This window comes from Quercus lobata, unplaced genomic scaffold (assembly GCF_001633185.2).
Source record: "Quercus lobata isolate SW786 unplaced genomic scaffold, ValleyOak3.0 Primary Assembly Scq3eQI_200, whole genome shotgun sequence".
NCBI classification, from domain to species: Eukaryota; Viridiplantae; Streptophyta; class Magnoliopsida; order Fagales; family Fagaceae; genus Quercus; species Quercus lobata.
The window spans coordinates 761-22878 of NW_022154809.1; the positions used below are offsets into that span (position 1 = coordinate 761).

The following is a 22118-nucleotide window of genomic DNA, read 5'->3' on the forward strand; positions in this document are numbered from 1 at the left end:
AACTCGAATGCCTACCATGGTTCTTTCTCAGTGTTTATTTATATGTTTCGGCTATGTATAAGTCATTGCCAAGTGATGAAATGTGATTAGAAAATTTGATTTTTTTTTTCCCCTGTAAGGAGATGGTTTTCTTACTGGTTTATTTTATTTTTGTTGGCCTCATTTAAACCAGATATCAAATTCTAGTATGTAGGGAAGTATATTTTGTGCTCAAGCAAATTCTCACACATGGATACACTTTCGAGAAAGGCCTACAGAAGGAACTCCTTCATTTCAGTGTGGCAGAAACGTGACCATTATAAGTTTATAACTTATGCAACCTTCTATCCTTAGTACGGATGGCTTGAAATTATAGTTGCTAATTATAAGGCGTTGGTGTTACAGGTTTAAAAGTTTGAATCTAGATGCAAGTAGACTTTTTGTCTTAGTGATGTGTTTCTTGTCAATGAAGATGGCGACAATTTGATAAGTACTTCCTATTTGTTGCAATCCGTAGTTGCCCATTGTGAAAAGGACACCATAAAGAGTGGATAGGAGAAGATAGGACAAGTCCAAAAATGACTTGATATAGGCACTTATATGTTAATTCTTCTATAGGTAACTCTGTCCTTTCTTCTTCTGCCATTTTTTTTGCCTTTCATTTGCTGCATTTGTATCTTGTTCCATAGTCAATAATTATTGTTTTCCACCTATTAATGTCCTAGGAATATTTTTCTCTCTTTCTGTCTAGAGATTTCCACTTCTCACCACCCTCCTTTGCTACCTACAATTCATTGTAAGTCAAACAAGAAGATTAGAACAACCTGTCCAAAGTTTAATCACCTAACAAAAAATAAAAAATAAAGAGCAAGGGCAGTAATTAATAAATACTTGTACCTCTTTACCACCCTTCGAATCGGGATTTTCTTCTTTATAAGTCTTCCTAAAGTCATCCCTGACACAGAAATTGAAAACATTTCAGCACACACACACGCGGAAAGATAATCCAAACGTGCAAGAGAGGGACTGAGAGATAGTATACATGAAGAGAAAGAAGGCAGTTTGTGGGCGCTTGGGGGCATTTGGATCCTTAGACTTCTTGTCAGTTTTTGCTTTCTTTGCCTTCGGCGCTGTTGAACTTGATTTCTTCCTGCCAAACAAAAAAAAAAAAACAGTGTTATACCCAGAAAAGATTGCATTGACAGAGAAAGGGAAGAGAAGAAGAGTACCTGTCTGTAGTAGTAGTAGTAGGCTTCTTCTTGGGGGGGTCACTGGGCTTCTCCACAATCTTCTCCACAATTAGTGGCTTACCACTACAGTCTCTCCCATCTTTGGTATGGGGCCATTTCCTACTCGCAAGTCCTGCATTCTCATATATATATGCTGTTAGAACAGATAATTATGATGCTTGTGCACTTAAAAACATTTTTGGAGGCCTTATGTATTTTTCATCTGGCAACCTTATTCTGTCTCTGTGTAGTCCGGATAACGCATTTTAGTCTTGCCGTAGTCCTTTCCCCTAAGTGCTGGCACTGTAATCCCAAACATGGTGCTCATAGTTAGTATTTAGCACTAAAAAGCGTCCCATATATTAACATATTTGATTCTTAACAAATTAAGATTACCCAATGGTCCACAATCATATGACTGTGAGATACAAAGCAAAGCAAAGCAAAGCAATATGCTATAGTTAAATCCATTGAAATCAACCTAAGTTACCTACAGCATAAATAGTGTAAATATCGACTACCATATAAAGCAAGATACTTGAAATAGTTAAAACTTAATTTGTAATTTATGATTTTATACTCTATTGATAGACAAAAATTCAATTCAAACTATGTTTGAATTAGTGCATGTATGAACAGATTAGGCTCATTCTCTTGTTGTTTCTTTTACTTTAAAGCCAGTATACACACAAACATGTGAGGAGTATTTTGGTTTAATCATTCTCATGAAAAGGATTTAGTAGATATATGTTGGAAACTTTCATACCGAAAAAAAAAAATTAAATAAATAACTACCAAAATACCGGTTTAGTAAGCTAATTCCCGGTGAAGTCCTCCCTTCAAAGTTCTAAGAAATTTGCTATGATTCTGCAATTATGAACAAGCAACCATAGTCGTCATTTCATTATGGCTGCTCTAAGTCATACCTATATATTTAAGCATATTGTGTGTTCAATTTTGAAACTAACTGCTTATCATTCTTCTTCAGTATGGCTGCTGCAAATGCTGGACGCATTGACTATACACAGCCTGGACCCATTGACGACTCGGTGTTGACACAGCAGGCGACGCATCGGTCCGAAGCTATTTGGAATGGGCGGGTAAAACACTCAACTAAAACAGTAACTTGTGCACATGCATTTAATCCATACAATGTACACGTATTTGCATATACTATATTAATCCATGATTTTGTTATGTGCAGGATCCAGGGTCCATTACTTGCCGTAGTCGTAGTTCAGAGTTCTCCAAGCAACCTCCAATGGTGGACGACCGAGTGAGGAACATCATCACCACAGTTGGTTTGGAGGGACTCCTGTGGGTCCCAGGTAGAGAGATTGACAATGGCCTGATAACGGCCTTAGTGGAGCGATGGCGGCCCGAGACTCACACCTTTCACATGCCACATGGTGAGGTGACCATCACATTGCAGGATGTGGAGGTTCTTCTCGGGCTTCCTGTTGATGGTGACGCTATATCAGGGAGCACACAAAAAACTTGGGTGAATGTGTGCCGGGACTTCCTTGGTTTTCAACTTGTAACTCAAAATAACCATAAGCAACTTGATGGGCAGAGGATTCTCATCAACCGCCTTTTGGAGGAAGTTGCTAACCCATTGCCGCCTGATGCTGAAGAGGATCAGCTGCATAAGTACGCACGATGCTACATCCTACCGCTATTGGGGGACACAATATTCATGGACAAATCCGGCGATAGGGTGCATCTAATGTGGGTGCAGCAGTTGGAAAACCTTCACAATCCACGGAGGTACAGTTGGGGAAGTGCTTGCCTTGCATGGTTGTATCGAGAGCTATGCAGGGCAAGCGAGGACACCAGTCAGATTGGTGGGTGCTTGCTGTTGCTCCAGTACTGGGCATGGGCCAGGTTCCCCTATTTGTGCCCGACAGTTGAGCGAGGCCCGCCAGTGGGTGCTTACGGTCCTTCAGTACGTGGTCCACTATCCCTGAAGTAAGTCTCTACCTCATACTGCTATAACATACTGTCTTCACCAAAGCACGAGTCTTATATTATGTTTTGAGTTCTTTTTCTATTTGGTTCTAACTTCTTCTTGAGGAATTTTATTTGCTATTTGAAGTCGTAGTCTCTTTAGGTTTTTTATAAAGGTTTTATTGTAATCAGTAACACTCATAGAGAGAGTCTTTAGGTTATTTATAAAGAATGTAAAAGACACTACATATAATGAGTAAGAGGTGAATCAGCATAAATGCTTTAATTTTATTATATATGTATAATTATTATATGAATTATAGTATTATATAAATTTTCAAAATGTCTGCACATTATGATGCACAATACCAAAAAAAGAATATAATAATAATAATTGATTCCCAATATGATTCTATATTTGACAACTACAATGCATTACACACACACACACACAAATGCATCTATATGTGGAAATTTGTTTTACCATCTTTATATGCATATTTCCACTAGGATTGAGGCTGTCAACAATGCAGCCACAATCCCATCAATGATTTGTCTATTCAAGATGAAAGCCATTTCAAACAATATAAATCTAAATATTCCTTTTCAGTTTGGAACTTGGGGATTGTGCCTATAAGAAGCAAGAGAAGATATCGAAACAACGTAATGATTAAAAGAAGTAGAGAAAACTCAGTTGGAAGGCCAATCAAAAAGGAATATAATATGTTACTTATATAGTTGGATGTTTTCATGTAAAGAGAGTTAGCATTATGACTGAGAATATAAAGTTCAACAGAAACCCCTAGAACAAAGAAATATATAATTGAGAATATATGTGGCCCATCCTGATTCATTAGGACTGTATTTAAGAAAGATCAAAATAAAACACTAGTGTGAAAGCTATTTAAACATATGAGCTTTTCAGTCAAGTTGTGTGGAGAGGCTGAGGCGAGGCAGTTGCTATTGCTACTTCATCTTCTTTTTCTTCTTTCTTCTTTTTCTTCTTCTTCTTCTTTCTCTTCGTTCGCTAGTCCTTCTTCAATTCTATTTTGAATTTTCATTGCCTTGTTTTGTGTTTTCTTTCTTGTTTTGTGAACCTAGCATGTGACTAGTTGTTGGAAATGACAAAGAGACTTCAAAAAAAAAGTTTTAGGCTTTGTTTATGTGGGTCCACACGTAATATATAAGTAATAAAACTAGTACTGCAATATTTAACTTGAGCTTTTATATTTCTGTTTTTTAATAGTAATTTTTTTAGAATATTTTAATAGAAAAATTGTTTTAATAGTTTTTTTTTTTTTTTTTGAGAATCAATAGTATTATTATAATTATTGGGTAGAGTTTTAGACTTGAAATTGATATATTAGTTGAAATATGGACTTATAGTTTTAAGACTCAATAAATTATATGGATTTTGACTCATAATATATAAAGAAATATAAGCATATAAAATTATAAATAAATAAAAAGTATAAAAAAGCTAACTTTGAATTAATTACTACTGCAATTCACATGACCTCACCCTCCACCTTACTTTCAATTTCCTCTTATTTCTTCATCTTAAGTGATTACAAAGTGCCCTCAAATTTCAATTTCCGTATATTTCCTTTACATAAGCATTAATAATACTATACTCAATTTGCCAACAAAAAACCCCCACATTCCACACCCAACCTACCTTTCACAGTATAAATCCTATACGTTTTACGAACCCAAATTCGAATTAAATATAAAAATCGCCTAATATACTTCTTTTTGGCTATGTATGTCACCATATAGTCATTTGACACCCCTCCGTGCAGGAGCGTAAGACGCAACGTGCCGTTGTATTCCACAGTAAAAACATACACCGATCGCATTCTTTATCTTAAACCTACAGAGTGCTTCATGGCATTGATTTGAGGGGGAAGATCGGTGTTAATTGGATGCAGAAGCATGCTGCGCATATCCTTGAGTGGGGTTATCGCTTTGATCGGCGTTGTGAAGCTGTGCTTGGTGATATGCCTCCAGAGCACGAGTACCATGACTGGTTCAAAAGGGTGACTCGGAGGTTCATCGATAGGCCTGGTGCTGTAGTGACTCTGCTGGTAACTTCTCAATCTCTTCTACATGTTACCGTATTTCTTACCATGAAACCACTGTTTAGAGAGCATGATGTTTGTTACTACATTTTTTGCTTACCACTTCATCTCCCTTTAATTTGCAATTATTAGTAGCAGAACCAACATTTATTTTATTATCAATTGGCATTGTTGATTTCGTATTGCAGGTCTAATATGTGTGGTTTTTCCATGTGCAGATTGAAGGATACGTCCGTTTATTGAGGCGTCATCCAGTGGGCACGGAGGACCACAACGACATTACTGAGGTGTTGACGGCAGTACAGGCGATGACACGTGTCCAACCTCCTATCCCTGAGGCCCCGATTGAGGAGGCAGCTATGCCTACCGGCCCAAGCACGAGCACAGCTCCGGCCGGATGTCAATCCCGTCCGCCTGTTGCTACCCCTCAGCTTCTCCCTACCCCCGATCCCTGTGCATCCACCCCACATGCATCCGCCAGCCCCACCATCCCTTCATCCATCCCACATCCATCCCCTACCGTCACCATCCCTTCACCCAACCCACATTCAGCTCCTACTGCCACCATCCCTTCACCTAGCCCACATCCAGCCCCTACGCCCACCATCCCTTCACCTACCCACCATCCGTCTCCTTGCCCCACCATCCCTCCACCCACCCCACTTCCTTGTTCTGGGTCTGACGTCCGTCCACCCACCCCACAGTCATTTCTTCAGCTATCACCGATTCCATCCTTTGACCTGGGTACCCCACCTGACATGCAGCAGGAGCCACCCTCCCATAGTTCGTTTAGTACCCCTTCTTCAGCCATTGACCCACCCCATGTTCAGGCTGAGCAGCCGGTTGGGTTACCTACAGCGGCTGAAGGTCGGCCTAAACGCATATCAAAGGCACCACCGTGTGGGACAGGGGGGCACAAACATGGACACAATGTTGGGCCCAAGGCATCTGACGAAGGACATGCAAGACCTCCTCCGCATTATACGAGACGGCGTAAGATTCAAAAAAGGTATCTGAAAGCTTAATGTGAAACAACACACTGTATTCCATTATTAATTCTCTTTTCACATTTCCATAAGATTATTTTTGTTTTCAATATGGTTTGAACCTACATTATTGGAACTAGGTGAATGCCTCAAATAAGGATATTTGTTGCAATTTTATTCCTTGCATCATTTGTTATTTTAATCTAGATATATTTTTATGATACCACAGTCTATTAATAGAACTTCTATTAATTTGACAGGTGATTGGTGTACCTGTTACACTGAATGGAGATCTGAAGAACCAGTTCGTGGAGACCAATGTTGGTTTTGATACAATATGTAAGGTATTAGTCATACTGGCCGGAGAGCATGCTGTGGTGCACGGATCCACGGCGGTGGCTGCTTCCCTTGACCTCTACACCTATGTATGTTTCTCTTTGATTGCAAAGGTTTTGATATAGTTAAAATACTTAACTGCATGTCAATGTAATTGTCATGTTTACAATATTTATTGATAGACGTGTTCGTAACTTGCCTTGTTTCCCTGTTCATTGCTACTTTTATTTGGACCATGTAGTTCTGCCAAAGGGTATCATTTGATTGTCTTTTTGATTTGATTGTCTTTTTGTAGAATTGGCCCTTATATACAATAATATCATCATACTCAAAACTGTTATCATCTACAAAGGCTAAACTCCTAGCTCCAGATTTTGCAAAGCCTAATCTTCCGGCAACAAAAATAACAAAAACAGCAGAGTCATTTACATTAGTCTAAGGCGAATTGGGAAACATAACTACATTAGTCTAATCTAGATTTTGTGACCTTGTTAAGGTCACCCTATTTTCTTGCTTATTATCTTTAAAGGGTCCAATGTAAAGTCTGTTTCCTACGTGCCATGTTTTCAGGTTCTTAAACAGTGGCAATGGACACACTTCTACCTGTTTTCATTTCTTAAGCCCTTAGCTTGTAAATAATTAAAATTGAACATTATTAAGAATGATATTCTTCACATTCCCATTACCAGAACTGCAAAAGGTAGCAATTTTTCTGTCATGTTTGTTGAGGATCTCTTATCTTAATCAATAATGTTTTTGTTTTTCTTCAATTGCAGATATGTCAATGATGCAAGGCCTTTCTGGCAATATATAGTCAGTTACTCCACTGGCTGTTCAGATTCCCAGTACTTTGAAGAACTTTACAACTACTATAGCACTAACAAGGTTGGGTCATTTCTAAATTAGCTTTTATAAATTGCATGCTTTGAGTTTTAAACTTATGTAGTTATAATTCTTTCTCCAATTTTTCTTTCCATAGGCTTGGCACCTCTGTGATCCTGATGCTGAGAATGTATTTAAAGCTCTTAGGAAAGCAGGCGTGAAGTTGGGTGTTGTGTCAAATTTTGACACTCGGTTAAGACCTTTAATGCGATCTCTAAACTGTGACCATTGGTTTGATGCTGTGGCAGTTTCAGCTGAAGTATGTCCATTGATTTCTTCATTATATATAGTTTTTTTTTTTTTTTTATTACCCCCTTTCATACACACAATGGGATGGCTAGCGGCATGTGTATGAGGTTTATCTTTCTGATATGTATACACATGCATATGTACACTGATCCATATTACATTCAATGAAGTCATTTAAACTTCAAGAAATAATGTCATACATATATCATAATTGTATTAGCAATCTAATGGTGCACTTTTCTTATGAACAATTTGTTTTCCTCTACTATCTATGGTCTTGACTATGATTCTCTCTCCCTTAAACAGGTTGAAGCAGAGAAGCCAAATCCAACAATATTTCTAAAAGCTTGTGATTTATTGGGAGTAAAGCCCGAGGATGCTGTACATGTAGGGGATGACCGTAGGAATGATATATGGGGTGCTACAGATGCAGGCTGTGATGCTTGGCTTTGGGGAAGTGAAGTTCACTCTTTTAAGGAGGTAGGTTGTCATTTGCATCTCTTATTTTCCTGGGAATTACTTGGATGAGTGTTTTTTCCATGTAATTTTTTAAGTTTCGGTATATTTCAGGAAGAGAACATAGTGGTTATATCTCTGGTTCATATTCTTCTAGCTACTTCTTTTAATGATTCTTGCAACTGTCTTTTGAAGTAAAGAGCTGTGTGTCAGTGTGTGTGTGTGTGTGAGGATGTTAATTTACTTATCAAAAAAAAGATCTTAATAACCTCAGCATTAGTAAATAACGCTGAATAAAGTTACAGCAAAGTACCATATACACTCCCTCTCACTTACATTTCAAAGATGATTTGACTTAAATCCAATTACTGTAGCCAAATCCAAATCTAACTCAAATACATAAATATATGGTTATGGCGTATTTAAAAACGAATAAGAAAAAAAAAAAACACTTATGTAAGAATAATGGCAGCAAACACTAGTGTTTTGTCTTGAGAACATAGTTGATTGTTTATATGACTTTATTAAGAACAAGGTTTCTTAAGTAGAATTCTTTTTTTTCCCTGCAATCAGTATATATGATTAGTCTCAGCACAGGGGAGAGTAGACTGCTTGGTGTACTTCAATTAAGAATGCCACTAGATGGTTGTTATAATGCAATTTTTCCTTCTTCTTGCCATCTGTATATATAATTCATTCATGTTTGGAGTCTTCTGTTATTGAAAAAACAATATTCATAATTTTTCGTTTGCCTTTAGAATATTCCATGAAAACTCTTCCCAAGAAAGTTCGAAGCCTGTGGTTTTTGAAGAATGCTAATCAATTAGTAGCATGGTTTCACCTGATCTGGTTCAAAGAATAATATGTTTGTGTTTGGATGAGCGATTTTGTTTATTGTGTTAAAGTACAGCTGTAACTTTAAAATTTGATGACTAAGTTTCAAGATGAAAAGAAGCCCATCCAAATTAGATGCTTAAGAATCCAATGTTAAACTCCTGTACCATGGTCAATCAAGGAAATGTCCAATCTAATGCTCTATGTTCTTCAGGACCTAGCATATTGAACAGAGACAAAGGCATGCAAGTTCATCCTGAAGTGCAAAAAGCCATTGAAAAGGCAAACGTAAAGTTTCTTCCAGCTGAGGAAGCCATCAATTTCATACCTGGCACCAAAACAAGGCAGGACTATTGCTGTAGCTCAGAATGTCACTTCTAAGTGTCATCCGCTGACAAAAAATACATGTTTTGGTTCTACTGCTAAACGTGTAAAAACTATTGGACTGGAAGATAGACCTGGAAAACCAGTTGCTTCTGCTGTAAATGCTAAACCAAATTCATGTAATTTCAAATCCCCCTTCTGTAGATAGAAAACCAAATACTAGTGGTGTTATTATGATAACAAATGATAATATGAGCCTTTTTGTCTACGTAAATGCTTTGCATTATTTATTTGAATGGGTATGAACTAATTTTTTACTAGGTTTCTACCATTTGTTTGTAGTTAGTTATATTGGGTTTCACTTTGTATGATTTTTGACTTTATTCATTGTATTACAGTTGTCATGAAGCGTCATACGCTGCTTGAGTCACTACGCTGCTTGATGAAAAGGCTGATGAGGTCCTAAAGTGGGATATTTTGGATTGTTGGACGCCAGAAAATCACTACGGATGGACTGAATCTGAGTGTTAAACATGTTGGGTTTAGACCATCGGTAATGATTTTCTGGAGTCCAACAATCCAGAATATCTCACTTTTGAACCTCATCAGCCTTTTCATCAGTTTCCTTGGATCCTACCAATCATGGTGTACCTGATGCTTATCCCATTACTTTCCTTAAAGTATTTTCGAAGTTCATGATTATTTATGAAGCATCTGATGTGATGGAAGTATCTAAAGAAATTCCATATCATTGCCTGGTAAGAAACATTTAGAAGTATTGACGCAAAGTAGTTGTTAACTAATCATGGAAATCTGACTGAAGTGGGTGCTATGCTGATTTGCTAGTACTGCAATGATTGCTGTGATGATTATTTGGGATGGGGGTATTTGGCATGTCAAAAATAGGCTTCATTCTTGTAAAGATTGCCAGTATTTTATTGAATTTAAACAATCTCAACTCTTTTCGATGGATTTGGATAGAATGATAAGTATAGTCTTGTTAATTCCATAACGACCTATTGCACTGGGCTATTAAAGTCTTCAGAAGTGAAAGATTGTGTGTTTTCTCTGTGCATAATCATATTGTCACAGATTTTTTTCGTTTTTTTTTTGTTGCAGGCTGTGTGCACAGAATCTGGGATGTTTGCTCTGTGGGAGAGGAGGGTTGATGTAACACAAGAAGATTTTGAGATGGTAGTGGCAAAGGTAATGAAGAAGGAGACTGAGAAAAACATGTCATTGCGGAAGCTATGGAAGTAGTGTGTCTCCATGTTAATGTTTTGTTTCACTCCACCACCCTGAATATAATTGATCCGTGGCTTTGTTCTTCACACACAGCCAACAGCTCTGTTCTTTGTATGGATTATGAAGCACATGGGGGTGCCTACACTTTGTTGAAGTTTTTTAAATACCACTGGCATCTCTGTTTATTTTGTTAAATATTCTTTTGTGATACATTTTTATGTAATATGTGTTTAATTATTGTAAATTTGCAGCTGTGCCTTAATTATTTATTTTTTTGAAACGTAATGATATTTTAGCAAGGGAATAGACTATTACATGCACAAGGAGTGCCTTAGGAGTGCCTTTTTGTTAATAAGAGATGGTTTGAAAACAGTTTGAATACATTTTTATCTAATGTTTCATCTTGTTTCCCAGGTTCATCTTGAACGGAAATATGTTGTTGACATTGATAAAAATATCGATATCACCAAGATAACTCCATCAACAAGAGTTGCTCTCCGTAATGACAGTTATGTGCTTCATTTAATCTTGCAAAGCAAAGTTGATCCATTGGTTCATGGCATTGAAAGTTGAAAAGGTTCCAGATTCCACATATGACATGATTGGCGGTCTTGACCAGCAAATTAAAGAGATAAAGGAGGTTTGCCTCGTGTACCCTTTTACTTTCTGCATTTAAACTGGTAGTGGCAATGGTGACAGTGAAGTGCAGCGGACTATGCTGGAGCTTCTCAACCAGCTAGATGGATTTGAAGCATCAAATAAAATAAAGGTATCGTGTGTGTTTTCATTATGCAGCTTGGGTTGTTTAGTTTTTGGTACTTTTCTTTATTGTGACCTCAACTATTTAAACAGATTCATCTCTTATTGTAAGTATTTGGCAAGCATGTCAAAATAGGCTTCATTCTTGTAAAGATTGCCAGTATTTTATTCAATTTAAACAATCTCAACTCTTTTGGATGGATTTGGATAGAATGATAAGTATAGTCTTGTTAATTCCATAACGAGATGTTGATTTTCTTTTCTTTTTCTTTTTTTTCTTTTTTTTTTGGATTTACAGGGTTGGGTTACTTAGATGTTGGCAGTTGAAAACTAAAAAACCAGATTGTATAATTTTATTTTGTTCATTTCAGTTATATTTTTGGATTTACAAGGTATTTACTCTTCGATGTTGGTGGTTTAGTAAAAAATTACCTGAAATTAGTTCTCAATGGTAATAAAAAAAAATTGAAAAAAAAATCCCAGTAGAACTCTAGTTTAATGGGTTACCATAAATGGAAATCGAGTCTTAGAGACTAGGTTTCTATTTATAGAAATCGAGTCTTAGAGACTCGATTTCCATAAATAGAAATCGAGTCTCTAAGACTCGATTTCCATTTATGGAAACCGAGTATAAGATACTCGAGTTCCACTGGGAATTTTTTTTTCTTTTTTGGCCGCAGGTCACTAGAATTATTTATCACATTGAATTACGTTTTTTAGTTCTCAAATTGGGGTAAAAAAAAAAAAAGGAAAAAAAATCCCAGTAGAACTCGAGTATCTTATACTCGGTTTCCATAAATGGAAATCGAGTCTTAGATACACGAGTTCCACTGGGAATTTTTTTTTTTCTTTTTTGGCCGCAGGTGCATGGACCAGAATTAGTTTTCTCCCCTGCAGCAAATTTTCCAGGGTCCAGAACACATCAAACAACTACATACCAGCATATGATAGGCGAAGGGAGCATACATTAAAGTTCTACAACCAGATTAAAACAGTAACTATTCAATAAAATTATTGTTGGACAAAAGTCTTAGCACACAATGGCAGTTCAATACTAGAAGGGCCTTGTGGTTGAACTTGCCAAAGTAATATCATTGTTCGTATTATAGGAAAAAGCTGCATCACGCAACTAATGTAACGAGTAAAATGGATAGCAAAGAGTTCAATTATTCGTAATTTACAACAATAAACAAAATAACAACTAAGTTAATACAACATAGTCTACATATTCGCCTAGCGGATATAACATATTATACATAGTCACCTAACACTTGTCCATACTGATACAACATACTCTACATAATCACCTAGCTTGTCCATACAGAAGATAACGACAAGTCCCACGTACAATGTCACTTACGAAAATAAAGTCTCCGCTTGCCTGACAAACATGAAATACGGTTATTAGTTTCCAAATGCAAAGAACAAAAACCAAATGACATTCTGAGTATATTATATAAAAACAGTGACGGCACTTGCCTAGTTCATAGCACTACCACTTGTCGAAGCCCCATGGGAATTGGGACAACATCTACGGTTATGCCCCTCTTGATGACACACTGTACATCGTTGCCTCGGTTGAATCTCCCTCAACTCCGGATCTTCCCTCCGGCTTCCCCGTTCTCGCCGTACCCCATCCATTTCATTCCTTATTCTTGACATCGTAGGACGACCTTTGGCCCGCAACAATCGTGGGTCAGGCACCCACCGTGGTCCGCGAACGTCTCTCCATAATGACTCTGACTTTGGCACCACAAAATTATGTGAATATGTGAGAATGGCGTTGTTCAGACTGTAACATGGGTCAATATAGCTGGGCGCATCGAGATGCAGAGCTTTAAGAACTTTAATTGCATGCGAACAAGGGATCTTCAAGTTTTGCCACTTTCCACAACCACAGGTTCTATCAAATATGCGCACATCATGACTGTGATTTCCCCCTCCAGCTCTATGGTCGTTATACGGGGTAACCACTTGATATATACCCTCTGCATGATTATAATTCCTCAGAGTGTGTCCTGCAATTTTCTGCTCATTTTTGTTATAGATCTCCATTGCATAATCACTCCACACCTTACCTCGAGAGAGATCAGAAGTAATTTGTTTATGTCGATCGTGGAAATATGCAACAAGTTTAAAATAAGTGAACTCAACCATTGCAGCAATGGGCAAACCGCGGGCACCTTTAAGAACCCCATTAAAGCACTCAGAGATATTGGTTGTCATTGCCCCGTAACGTCTTCCACCATCATGTGACTGGGTCCATTTGTCTACATCCTCACTCATTAGATATGTGTATGGCATATAACGTATAATCCGGCGATCAGTAGGGTCTACACCCCTCAGTAAATTAATCTCGGCCTCCTTAATGGTTTGCATTATGGACACAAATTTAGCATCATGAGTCGCATATCCAGCTTTCAAGGCCAATGCCTTTAGAGTCGGGTTATTAAAATGTGTGTTGAAGTTGCTAGCAACATGTCGAAGGCAATATCGATGATATACCCGTTCTCTTCTGTCTTGCCCTCTAGGCCACTCTCGAATGGCGCATTTGATACCTTTATGTCGGTCAGAAATAATGCAAATGTCCTTGTTTTCAATAACACGCTCTATCGAAGTCCTGAGACACTCTAAAAACCACCCCCAACTAGCCCCTGACTCCTTGTCCACAACAGCAAAGGCGATAGGCAAAACCTTTTGATTAGCATCGGTTGCCATTGCAATCATCAATACCCCTTTGTATTTACCATATAAATGAGTTCCATCAATACTGATCACTGGCCTGCAATACTGGAATGCAGCAATGCATGGAGCGAATGCCCAATATACATAGCGCAGTAACGTAGTACCTTCTAATGGCTTAGGTATGGTGTGATAGCTATACTGGGTACCCGAATCCTGATCCAAGTATGCCAACAACAACTTTCGCAACCTTTGGTAAGACTCCTCCCAATCCCCAAAAATCTTAGCAATTGCCTTTTGTTTTGCGTCCCATACTTTATAGTAAGAAAGCTCATGATCATACTTAGTACGGATGATCTCCCAAAGCTCATCAACAGTAGCAGTGTGCTTTTTTCGCAATCTTCCCACAATTTCTGATGCAACAAAATTAGAATCCATCATTCTACCATCTCTTCGCAGCCCAAAGGGTATACAACTGTGTGGACCCACATAAGACGTGACCATCCACAGACCATTGAATTTAGGCTTCATGTATGCCCCAACGTACCACTTGCAATTGTCGTCAATGCATGCGGCGCACAATTCAGTTGTGCTCGACCTTTGGATGGAGAAATTTCTATTATCCTTTGCTGCGTATATTATCAATGCACGCTTCACCGCAGCTTTATTTGCAAAAGTCAACCCTTTACAAAAATGCATCCCATCTTGCCAAGTACAAAGATATGGTATCTGAAGACGTGAAGGATCAACCATATTTTCCCAAGTATTTGCGTAGAATGAGTCCGCAGGAGGTCTGTAGCCAGTGGTCGTATCTGTATCATGCTGGACACCAATATCATCATCATCTGCATCACCTTCATCATGGTACTCCATATTTTCCTCTTCAAAATTAGGAACGACTTCATGCTCATCCACATCGTTCTCAAAGTCACCTCGCTCAATCCTCTCTTCGTACTGATCCATATCATCATTATTTTCACCATCATTCACAGCATGATCTTCGTCTTCGTCTTCGTCTTCGTCTTCCTCCTCTAAATGTGTCTCTTGAGAGTAGAGGGTTCCACCAGTATTCGCAACATAATCTTGAGATGAGAGCGTATAACCTCCCATTGTAGTGCATCCATCATCTAGGGTTGTAAATTGTAAAGCCGTAGATGTTTCTTGCACCACCTCAGTACTGTTGTCTACACTCGCCTCCAAACTTACATACAACTCAGCAGCATTTACTTGGGGCATTTTCTGGATCCTACTAAACATCATCTTTACATGTTTATCTTCTTTAATCGCCATATACCCATAATTTATCCGTTCATGAAGAACTTCTTGTGGGCAACGATAAATAATCTTGATGTCATACCAAGCAGGGTTCAATTTCAATTCGTCCATTATTTTCCTCTTCAAATCAGTCAACGTCTTCAACTTACGACGTAACATCATGTAGTAGCATTCGATACCCTCCCCTCTAAATGGGAATCCGTCAATCCCTTCAGGATTGTAAAGGTGTCCACCGAAGTATACATTTATGTCAATATTCTTCAAAGATTGTGCACCTATTAGAGAGCCAACTAAATTTATGTTAGTGACATATTTGATCTCTTTCATTTCACATCAATTACAAAAACTTTTCTATCTACTCAAAGTACAAGAATCACAACTTCTAAAAGTGTAACAATTGCATATACTCACCCCACATCACATACAAACACACTCAATCATTATAATTTCATACTCAAACAAATAAAAAAACTGAAGACAAAACTCACCCCCATTACAAAATTGAAACTCAGCTCTAACAAAAATATAAATAAAAATATCAAACCAAACAACAAAAGTCATGAGGATGTGCAAATGAATGAGTGCAATTATGTAACAACATCATTCAAGTCATTTTAAATTAATGCCATACCCTATTACACTACTATTGATGAAATAACATAGAGCAGGGTTCATCAGACAAAAAAAGAAAAAAAAAAAACACTAATGTGAATATAATCATGATCAATCAAATTAGACATATCATCTAATTTAATATATAAATATAAATATATTTATATATTTAGCCTATTTATACAACTATATAATTAAATATTTATATAAATATATTTATATTTAGCCTATTTATACAACTATATAATTAAATATTTATATATTTATATAAATATATTTATATAAGTATTTATATATATAGTTGTATAAATATAAAAATATAATTATATTTATATAAATATTTAATTATATAGTTGTATAAATAGGCTAAATATAAATATATTTATATAAATATTTAATTATATAGTTGTATAAATATAAATATAAATATATATACGTATTTTTTATAAGGAAACAAATATACATATTTTAATACAAACAAATATCTTATCAGGAAACAAATATATTTGCCTAATACAAACAAATATTTTATTAGGAAATGGCATATACACTAAAACAATGCAAGCAACACTTTTTAAAGCAGCTATATACACTAAACAACTAATTAGAGAGTGAGGAGACCCTTACTTGACATAATGATGTGCAAATGTACTGCTGAGATTGTATGAGAGTGAGAGGAGCAATGTTTTGCTGCTAAATATGTATGAGAGTTTGAGTCTCTGTGAGAGTTCTTAAGAGAGGTTCTGTGATTGAAGTTGCTGAAGGTGAGAGTTGTTGAGGCAAGTTGTTCTTCATGTGAGAGAGTTGTGTTTAGTCAAAATATTCTCTGCATCTGAGAGTAGTGTGAGAGTTTTTTTAGGTTCAACATACTGAGAGAAGTTTTTGGTGCTTGTGCTAGTTTAACATATTTTTTGAATGTGTCTCAAAACAGACAAATTATATTCACATGTCCTTCAGCAACGTACTCATCTTACCTGCTGGAGGAAGCAACAAAGACTGTTGACTAGCAAAAGCACCAAAATAGACTAATAGACTAGCACAAGCAACAGACAAAACATGTCATTCAACACAAGCTTTAATAATAGCACAGAGCACGTATTCAGCTAATAGACTAGAGCACAGAGCACGTATTCTAGCACAGAGGACAGCAAAGACACTTGATAAGACTAGACAGGAGGGGAAATAATGGTTTGAAACTCGAGTCTCTAAGACTCGGTTTCAAAAGGTAAACCGAGTCTCAAAGACTCGAGTTCAACACGCGTATCTTTTTGGTTAAAACTCGAGTCTTTGAGACTCGGTTTACCTTTTTACGTAAACCGAGTTTCAAAGACTCGAGTTTAGGTCGCGCCTACGTGGAACTCGAGACTTAAAAACTCGAGTTCCACGTACACTCCTGCCACGTCAAGGCCATGTCAAACCACATAAACCGAGCCTCAGAGGCTCGATTTAGGGGCCCAAAATCGAGCCTCTGAGGCTCGAGTTGCTAGTTTGCGAAAATGTTTCCAAACTGACCCTACTAACTAAATAGTTGGGGTTTTATGGGTAATTACCCATTTTCGCCTGGTTGGAGGGTGGGGGAGAGAATTTTGGTGGGGCTCGGGGGTTTTTCTCTGGAGAAAATTGTGCAAACAGTCTCGGACATCCTATTCTTTTTCTTAAATTTTTTTTCTAATCCGTTGTGTACGTGCTGCTACCCTTTGTTTTCAACTCCTTTTTTTTTATTTTTTTTTTATTTTTTAATTTTTTTTTATTTTATTATTTTTAATTCTAACTGAATGTGGCTGAGCCTTTGTTTCTAACTGCTTTTTTTTAATCTCCAGTTCGTTTTCTCTTCAAAGAAAAATCGAATGGAAAATCAAACAAAAAATCAACGGAAAACCGAACCCAAAATCAACAAGAAATCAAACTGCTAAAAAATAAATTGAAAATCAAAGTAAAAATCAACGAAAAATGGAACCCAAAATCAATGAAAATCAAGCTAAAAACAGAAAACCCGAAATAAACCTCAATGAAAAACCATAAACCCAAACCCAACTCGTCGGAGGCTCACGTACGCCATCGCTGACGAATATAGAGTAGCCTTGTCGCCATCGCTATGTATAGAGGTTGGTGTCAAAGTGAGAGCAAGCTTAGAGGTTAGAGGAAATCTCTGTGTGTGGGTTTTGGATGAGAGAAAACTGAGAAGAGAAAGAGGAGAGGAGAGAGAGATAAGAGATTTGAAAGGCTGATGAGAGAGAGATGACGAATCTGAAATGCGAGAGAGATGCAGAGAGTTGAGTTTCTGGGTTAGGGATGAGGAAGAGGTGGAGAGTTTGAGGAAGGAGAGGAGACGCGTTAGATAAGAGATATTTTAATAAAATAATAATAAAAAGAAGAATAAAAAATATTATTTATATAAAATAGAATCTATATAGATGGTTTGATGAGAATGTTTTTGAAAAGTAATCGCGTAAAAAGAAAAAAGATTATTATGTTAAAATAAATGAAAATTTTTAGATAAATTGATGCAAATGTTCTAACTTTTAAAAATGCATAACTAATATAAATAAAAAATAAATTACACCATTTCCTAAAAATGCACGAAATCAGTGATATCCGGTGTGATGAAATGTTAAAAATATTTACTGCTTATGCAAATATGCACTATTAAAAAAGTTTTTTTTTTTGGTGAGGTAAAATACTTTTTTCCCCTTTGTAAGAGGATGGGAATGCATGCATTATAAATTACTAACTGTTATTGGTTTATTGCCACCAAGAAGGATCATGTATTGATAAATTACTAACTTTTATTGCCACCAAGATGGGTCCTGATCTGCTTGGCCAGCTATCAGAAGAGCAATTCGAATTGCATCATGACACTAGACCATCAAATGAGTTACCTATTTTCCAATAGGTAACTCGGAGATGCCTTAAAATCTGTCTAGACTGTTTTGCAACTTGGAGAATAGGTTACTTTAAATCTGTCTAAACTGTTTTGCAACTTGGAGACGGCTTAAAAGCAAAACAGTTTTGATGCCCGAAGGGAAAGAATGATTTCAGGCCATGATCTATTCTTAGCTACTTCAAATCCATGGATTTTGACCACATTGAAAAAGGCATTTGATTTGGATGTAACAGGTGTCAGATTGTGGTTGTGTTTGGCATTAACTTATAAGCTAGCTTTTAGCTTTTAACTTTTATGTACAGTTTTTTAAAACTTCATAGTTTCCCGCTTTTTCTTATATTTTCAAAAAATTTCAAGGTACAAGTATACTTTCGCATACTTTCAACAAAAAGTTTTCAATAAAAAACTAAATAAGTTGTACGGCACCGAGGTACCTGGATCCAGTTGGGCCTTAGGTTCAGGCTTAGCAGCATGGCCCACATCTTCAATCTCTTTCTACTCTACCCTCACAAACTACAAGCCCAAGTTTCATCACCTAACCATTGCTCGGCATAACGTTCCCAAATAATAAAGAAAGACTAAAATCCGAACACACCAATACATGCTTGGCAGTTCCCAGGAAACATCACTATTGAGCATTCCTACTTGAGTTGGAACCAAGTTCCAAGGCCACATTCACCACATTCCACCCCCACCTAACCACCCACTTACAACTGATGATATTGGACCCCCAATTGCACTAATTATGGTTGTAATCATAGTCTCCCCACTAATCTAGAGCTATAAATATAAGAAGATGGAAAGGAAAAAGAGGTTGTTGAGAGGTTCACAAAAAATAGAGAGTAGAGAGAAACAGTGATTCAGAAAGAGAGAGGAGAAACTATGTTGAGTCTCTGTACTGAGAACGACTCAAAGTAGGAAATCCTAAACCCACCTTATAAGTAAGTTATGAGCCAAAGTGAGGTTAAGCCCAATAGCCTCATTTCCGACGCGCACATAAGTTATTTCCAAACAAACTCTATATAACAATTAGTAAAATACTAAAATGTAACCAATTAGAATGGCCTAAAATTCCATCAGCATCAAGCAAGTGTAACGGTCATGCATCTAAATGGTGATGCAAAACCATTAAAGTTTCTTTTGCTTTTGCTTAAAGTAGTCAGTACCTCAGGTATATTACATCTCATATAAAAGTTAAGAATATTAGAGGTTGTTTGGATGGTTTGTTTCCATAACTCAATTCTCTATTTCCATAACTCATAACTCAAAAATGGTGGGACCCATAGCTAGAAGTTCGTTTGGCTTCACCATAACTCTATTTCCATAACTTTGTTTTCATCACTCAATTCTCTAATTTTTGAGTTATGAGTTATGGAAACTGAAAACACATTTTCGCTGTTTTCAGTTTCCATAACTCATAACTCAATAACATTTTTGTAATTAACACACATAGGACCTACTAGTCATAACTTAGCCCAACTTTTGACCAATCTACCTTTTTTTTTTTTTCTTCTTTCACTGGGTTCGATCTTCAGTTCTTTTTTTTTTTCTTTTTTTCTTTTTCACTGGGTTCGGTCATCAATTCTGGGTTTCTTTTCTTTTCTTTTTTTCATTGAGTTCAGTGAGTTTGGGTACTTAAAAAAAAAAAAAAAAAAAAAAAAAACTGCACCAAGTGACGGGTATGGGGCCCACAAACAGTATGAAAAATATTGAGTGATGGTGCCAAACGGGTAGGGTATTTTAAGTGATGAATGATGAGTGATGAGTGACGGAAATTGAGTGATGAAAAAAAGTGATCCAAACAGCCTCTTAGCATCTAGGCTTTTAAAACATTTATCAGTTTACCCTCTAAAAATTTACTTTATCTATTATACAATACCATTTCACAACTTACCCAACATCCCATTTTTTATTTTAACATATAACTCATTAAAATAAAATAAAGAACTCATTTTTCTTTCCTCTCCCAACCCTGTCTTCCTTCTCTTCCTCTCTATCTTTCTCTCCAGCAAACCCACCACCACCAGCAATCATCTACCACAAAACGCAGCTCAACCACTGAAGCTTAGAACATCACCACCACCATTAAAACACTAAAAACCGAACCAACCAACCACTAATCACTGAACTGCAACCAACCACCACCATCGAAACTTAAAACCCAAAACCAACCACAAACCACCACCACTGAAACACTAAAACTCAGCCACCACCAAAGAAAACTAGATCAATGCAATTTCCACTGATACTTAATCACCATCATGGAAATCACAACCCACACACCCAAATGCCAATCCACAGCCTAACCGTTGATCTACAGCCACCCAAAATTGAGTGAGAGAAAGAGAGAGATAGAGAAGAGAGAGTCAAATAGTGAGAGAGCTGAGAGAGTCGGAGAGTGAGAGGGACTGAGGGAGAGAGCTAAGGGAGAGGATAGAGTCAAAAAGAGAGAAGGGAGAAAGTAAATAAAATATATTAATTTTTTAGTTTAACACCTAACTATAGTAAGTTGTAAAAGGAAGAACTTAGTGTAGCAAGGTTTTAATTTCTTTTAGCTATAAGAACTCGATGTAGTGGTATTTTGGTGTTTTGGGGTTTAAAACTAACTTTTTGGAGTTTTAAAACTCCCAATGCTCTAATAATGTGAGTTTGCATATAGGATCTACTTTTATGTGAAAGAAAGGTACATTGAGTGAATTGAGTAATTTCCTATGCTCTTGGTATGAAAAATCTTTACCTCCAAATTAGTTCGGTGGAAAATTCTTCCAACTATTTGGTGATTGATAAAATCATCCATGTGTATTTTAGATATGACTTATTTAGTGGGTCATGTGATTTGTTTAAATAATACATTTAACTTGTTTTATGAATGAAATTTTTGAATAGTTGTATGCATAATTGTTAGTATCTATATTGCATAACTATGGTGATAAAGTTGAATAGGCAGGATGATGAATATAATGAAAAAAAATTATTATATTATCATACTCATAAGCATTTACAATGGAAAATGTCATCCTATCCTATTTTACCATCCCAAAAAGTTATTTTATCGATTATACCATATCATTTTACAATACACTCAACATTCCAAAAATCTATTATTTTAACATTTTATTAAAATATTATTTTTTAATCTTTCTTTATTATTTCTTTCCAACAATCATTTTTTTACAGTACCATTAGTCATTCACAACAGTCATTCTTGATTAAAATATTATTATTTTGTTTTGGCGTAGTGCTACAATACCATCATACATTTACGATGGTACTGTAACACTATGTCAAAAAAATTTATATTTTTCCATGGTTAGCCTTCCGGCTGTTGAGACAAATTGGGCCCGAATGCTAAATTTTG

The 22118-nt window shown here is 36.6% G+C and overlaps 3 protein-coding genes across 4 annotated transcripts; 1 reads left to right on the plus strand and 2 right to left on the minus strand.

Annotated features, from left to right (window-relative positions):
- Window positions 1-700: 700 nt before the first annotated feature.
- On the minus strand, window positions 701-1536 carry LOC115973429 (high mobility group B protein 3-like). Its single transcript, XM_031093692.1, has 5 exons — window positions 1470-1536; window positions 1209-1362; window positions 1022-1129; window positions 877-934; window positions 701-763 (listed from the first exon to the last, which is right to left on the minus strand). Exons 1-5 carry the CDS (start codon window positions 1534-1536, stop codon window positions 701-703), a joined length of 450 nt encoding a protein of 149 aa, XP_030949552.1.
- A 5757-nt stretch (window positions 1537-7293) lies between these two features.
- LOC115973424 (N-acylneuraminate-9-phosphatase-like) lies at window positions 7294-9792 on the plus strand. 2 transcript variants are annotated; one of them, XR_004087712.1, is made up of 5 exons: window positions 7294-7443; window positions 7538-7699; window positions 7996-8169; window positions 9194-9482; window positions 9702-9792. XR_004087712.1 is itself a non-coding variant. In XM_031093689.1 (4 exons), exons 1-4 carry the CDS (start codon window positions 7309-7311, stop codon window positions 9708-9710), a joined length of 480 nt encoding a protein of 159 aa, XP_030949549.1. In that variant the 5' UTR covers window positions 7294-7308; the 3' UTR covers window positions 9711-9725. The 2 variants fall into 2 exon arrangements, 1 of the variants encoding a protein (XP_030949549.1); XM_031093689.1 differs by lacking the exon at window positions 9194-9482 and having other exon boundaries at window positions 9702-9725.
- A 2668-nt stretch (window positions 9793-12460) lies between these two features.
- LOC115973425 lies at window positions 12461-16664 on the minus strand. Its single transcript, XM_031093690.1, has 3 exons — window positions 16504-16664; window positions 12787-15539; window positions 12461-12688 (listed from the first exon to the last, which is right to left on the minus strand). The coding sequence occupies exons 1-2, from the start codon at window positions 16508-16510 to the stop codon at window positions 12787-12789; spliced, it is 2760 nt and encodes a 919-aa protein (XP_030949550.1). The 5' UTR covers window positions 16511-16664; the 3' UTR covers window positions 12461-12688.
- Between the last annotated feature and the right edge of the window lie 5454 nt (window positions 16665-22118).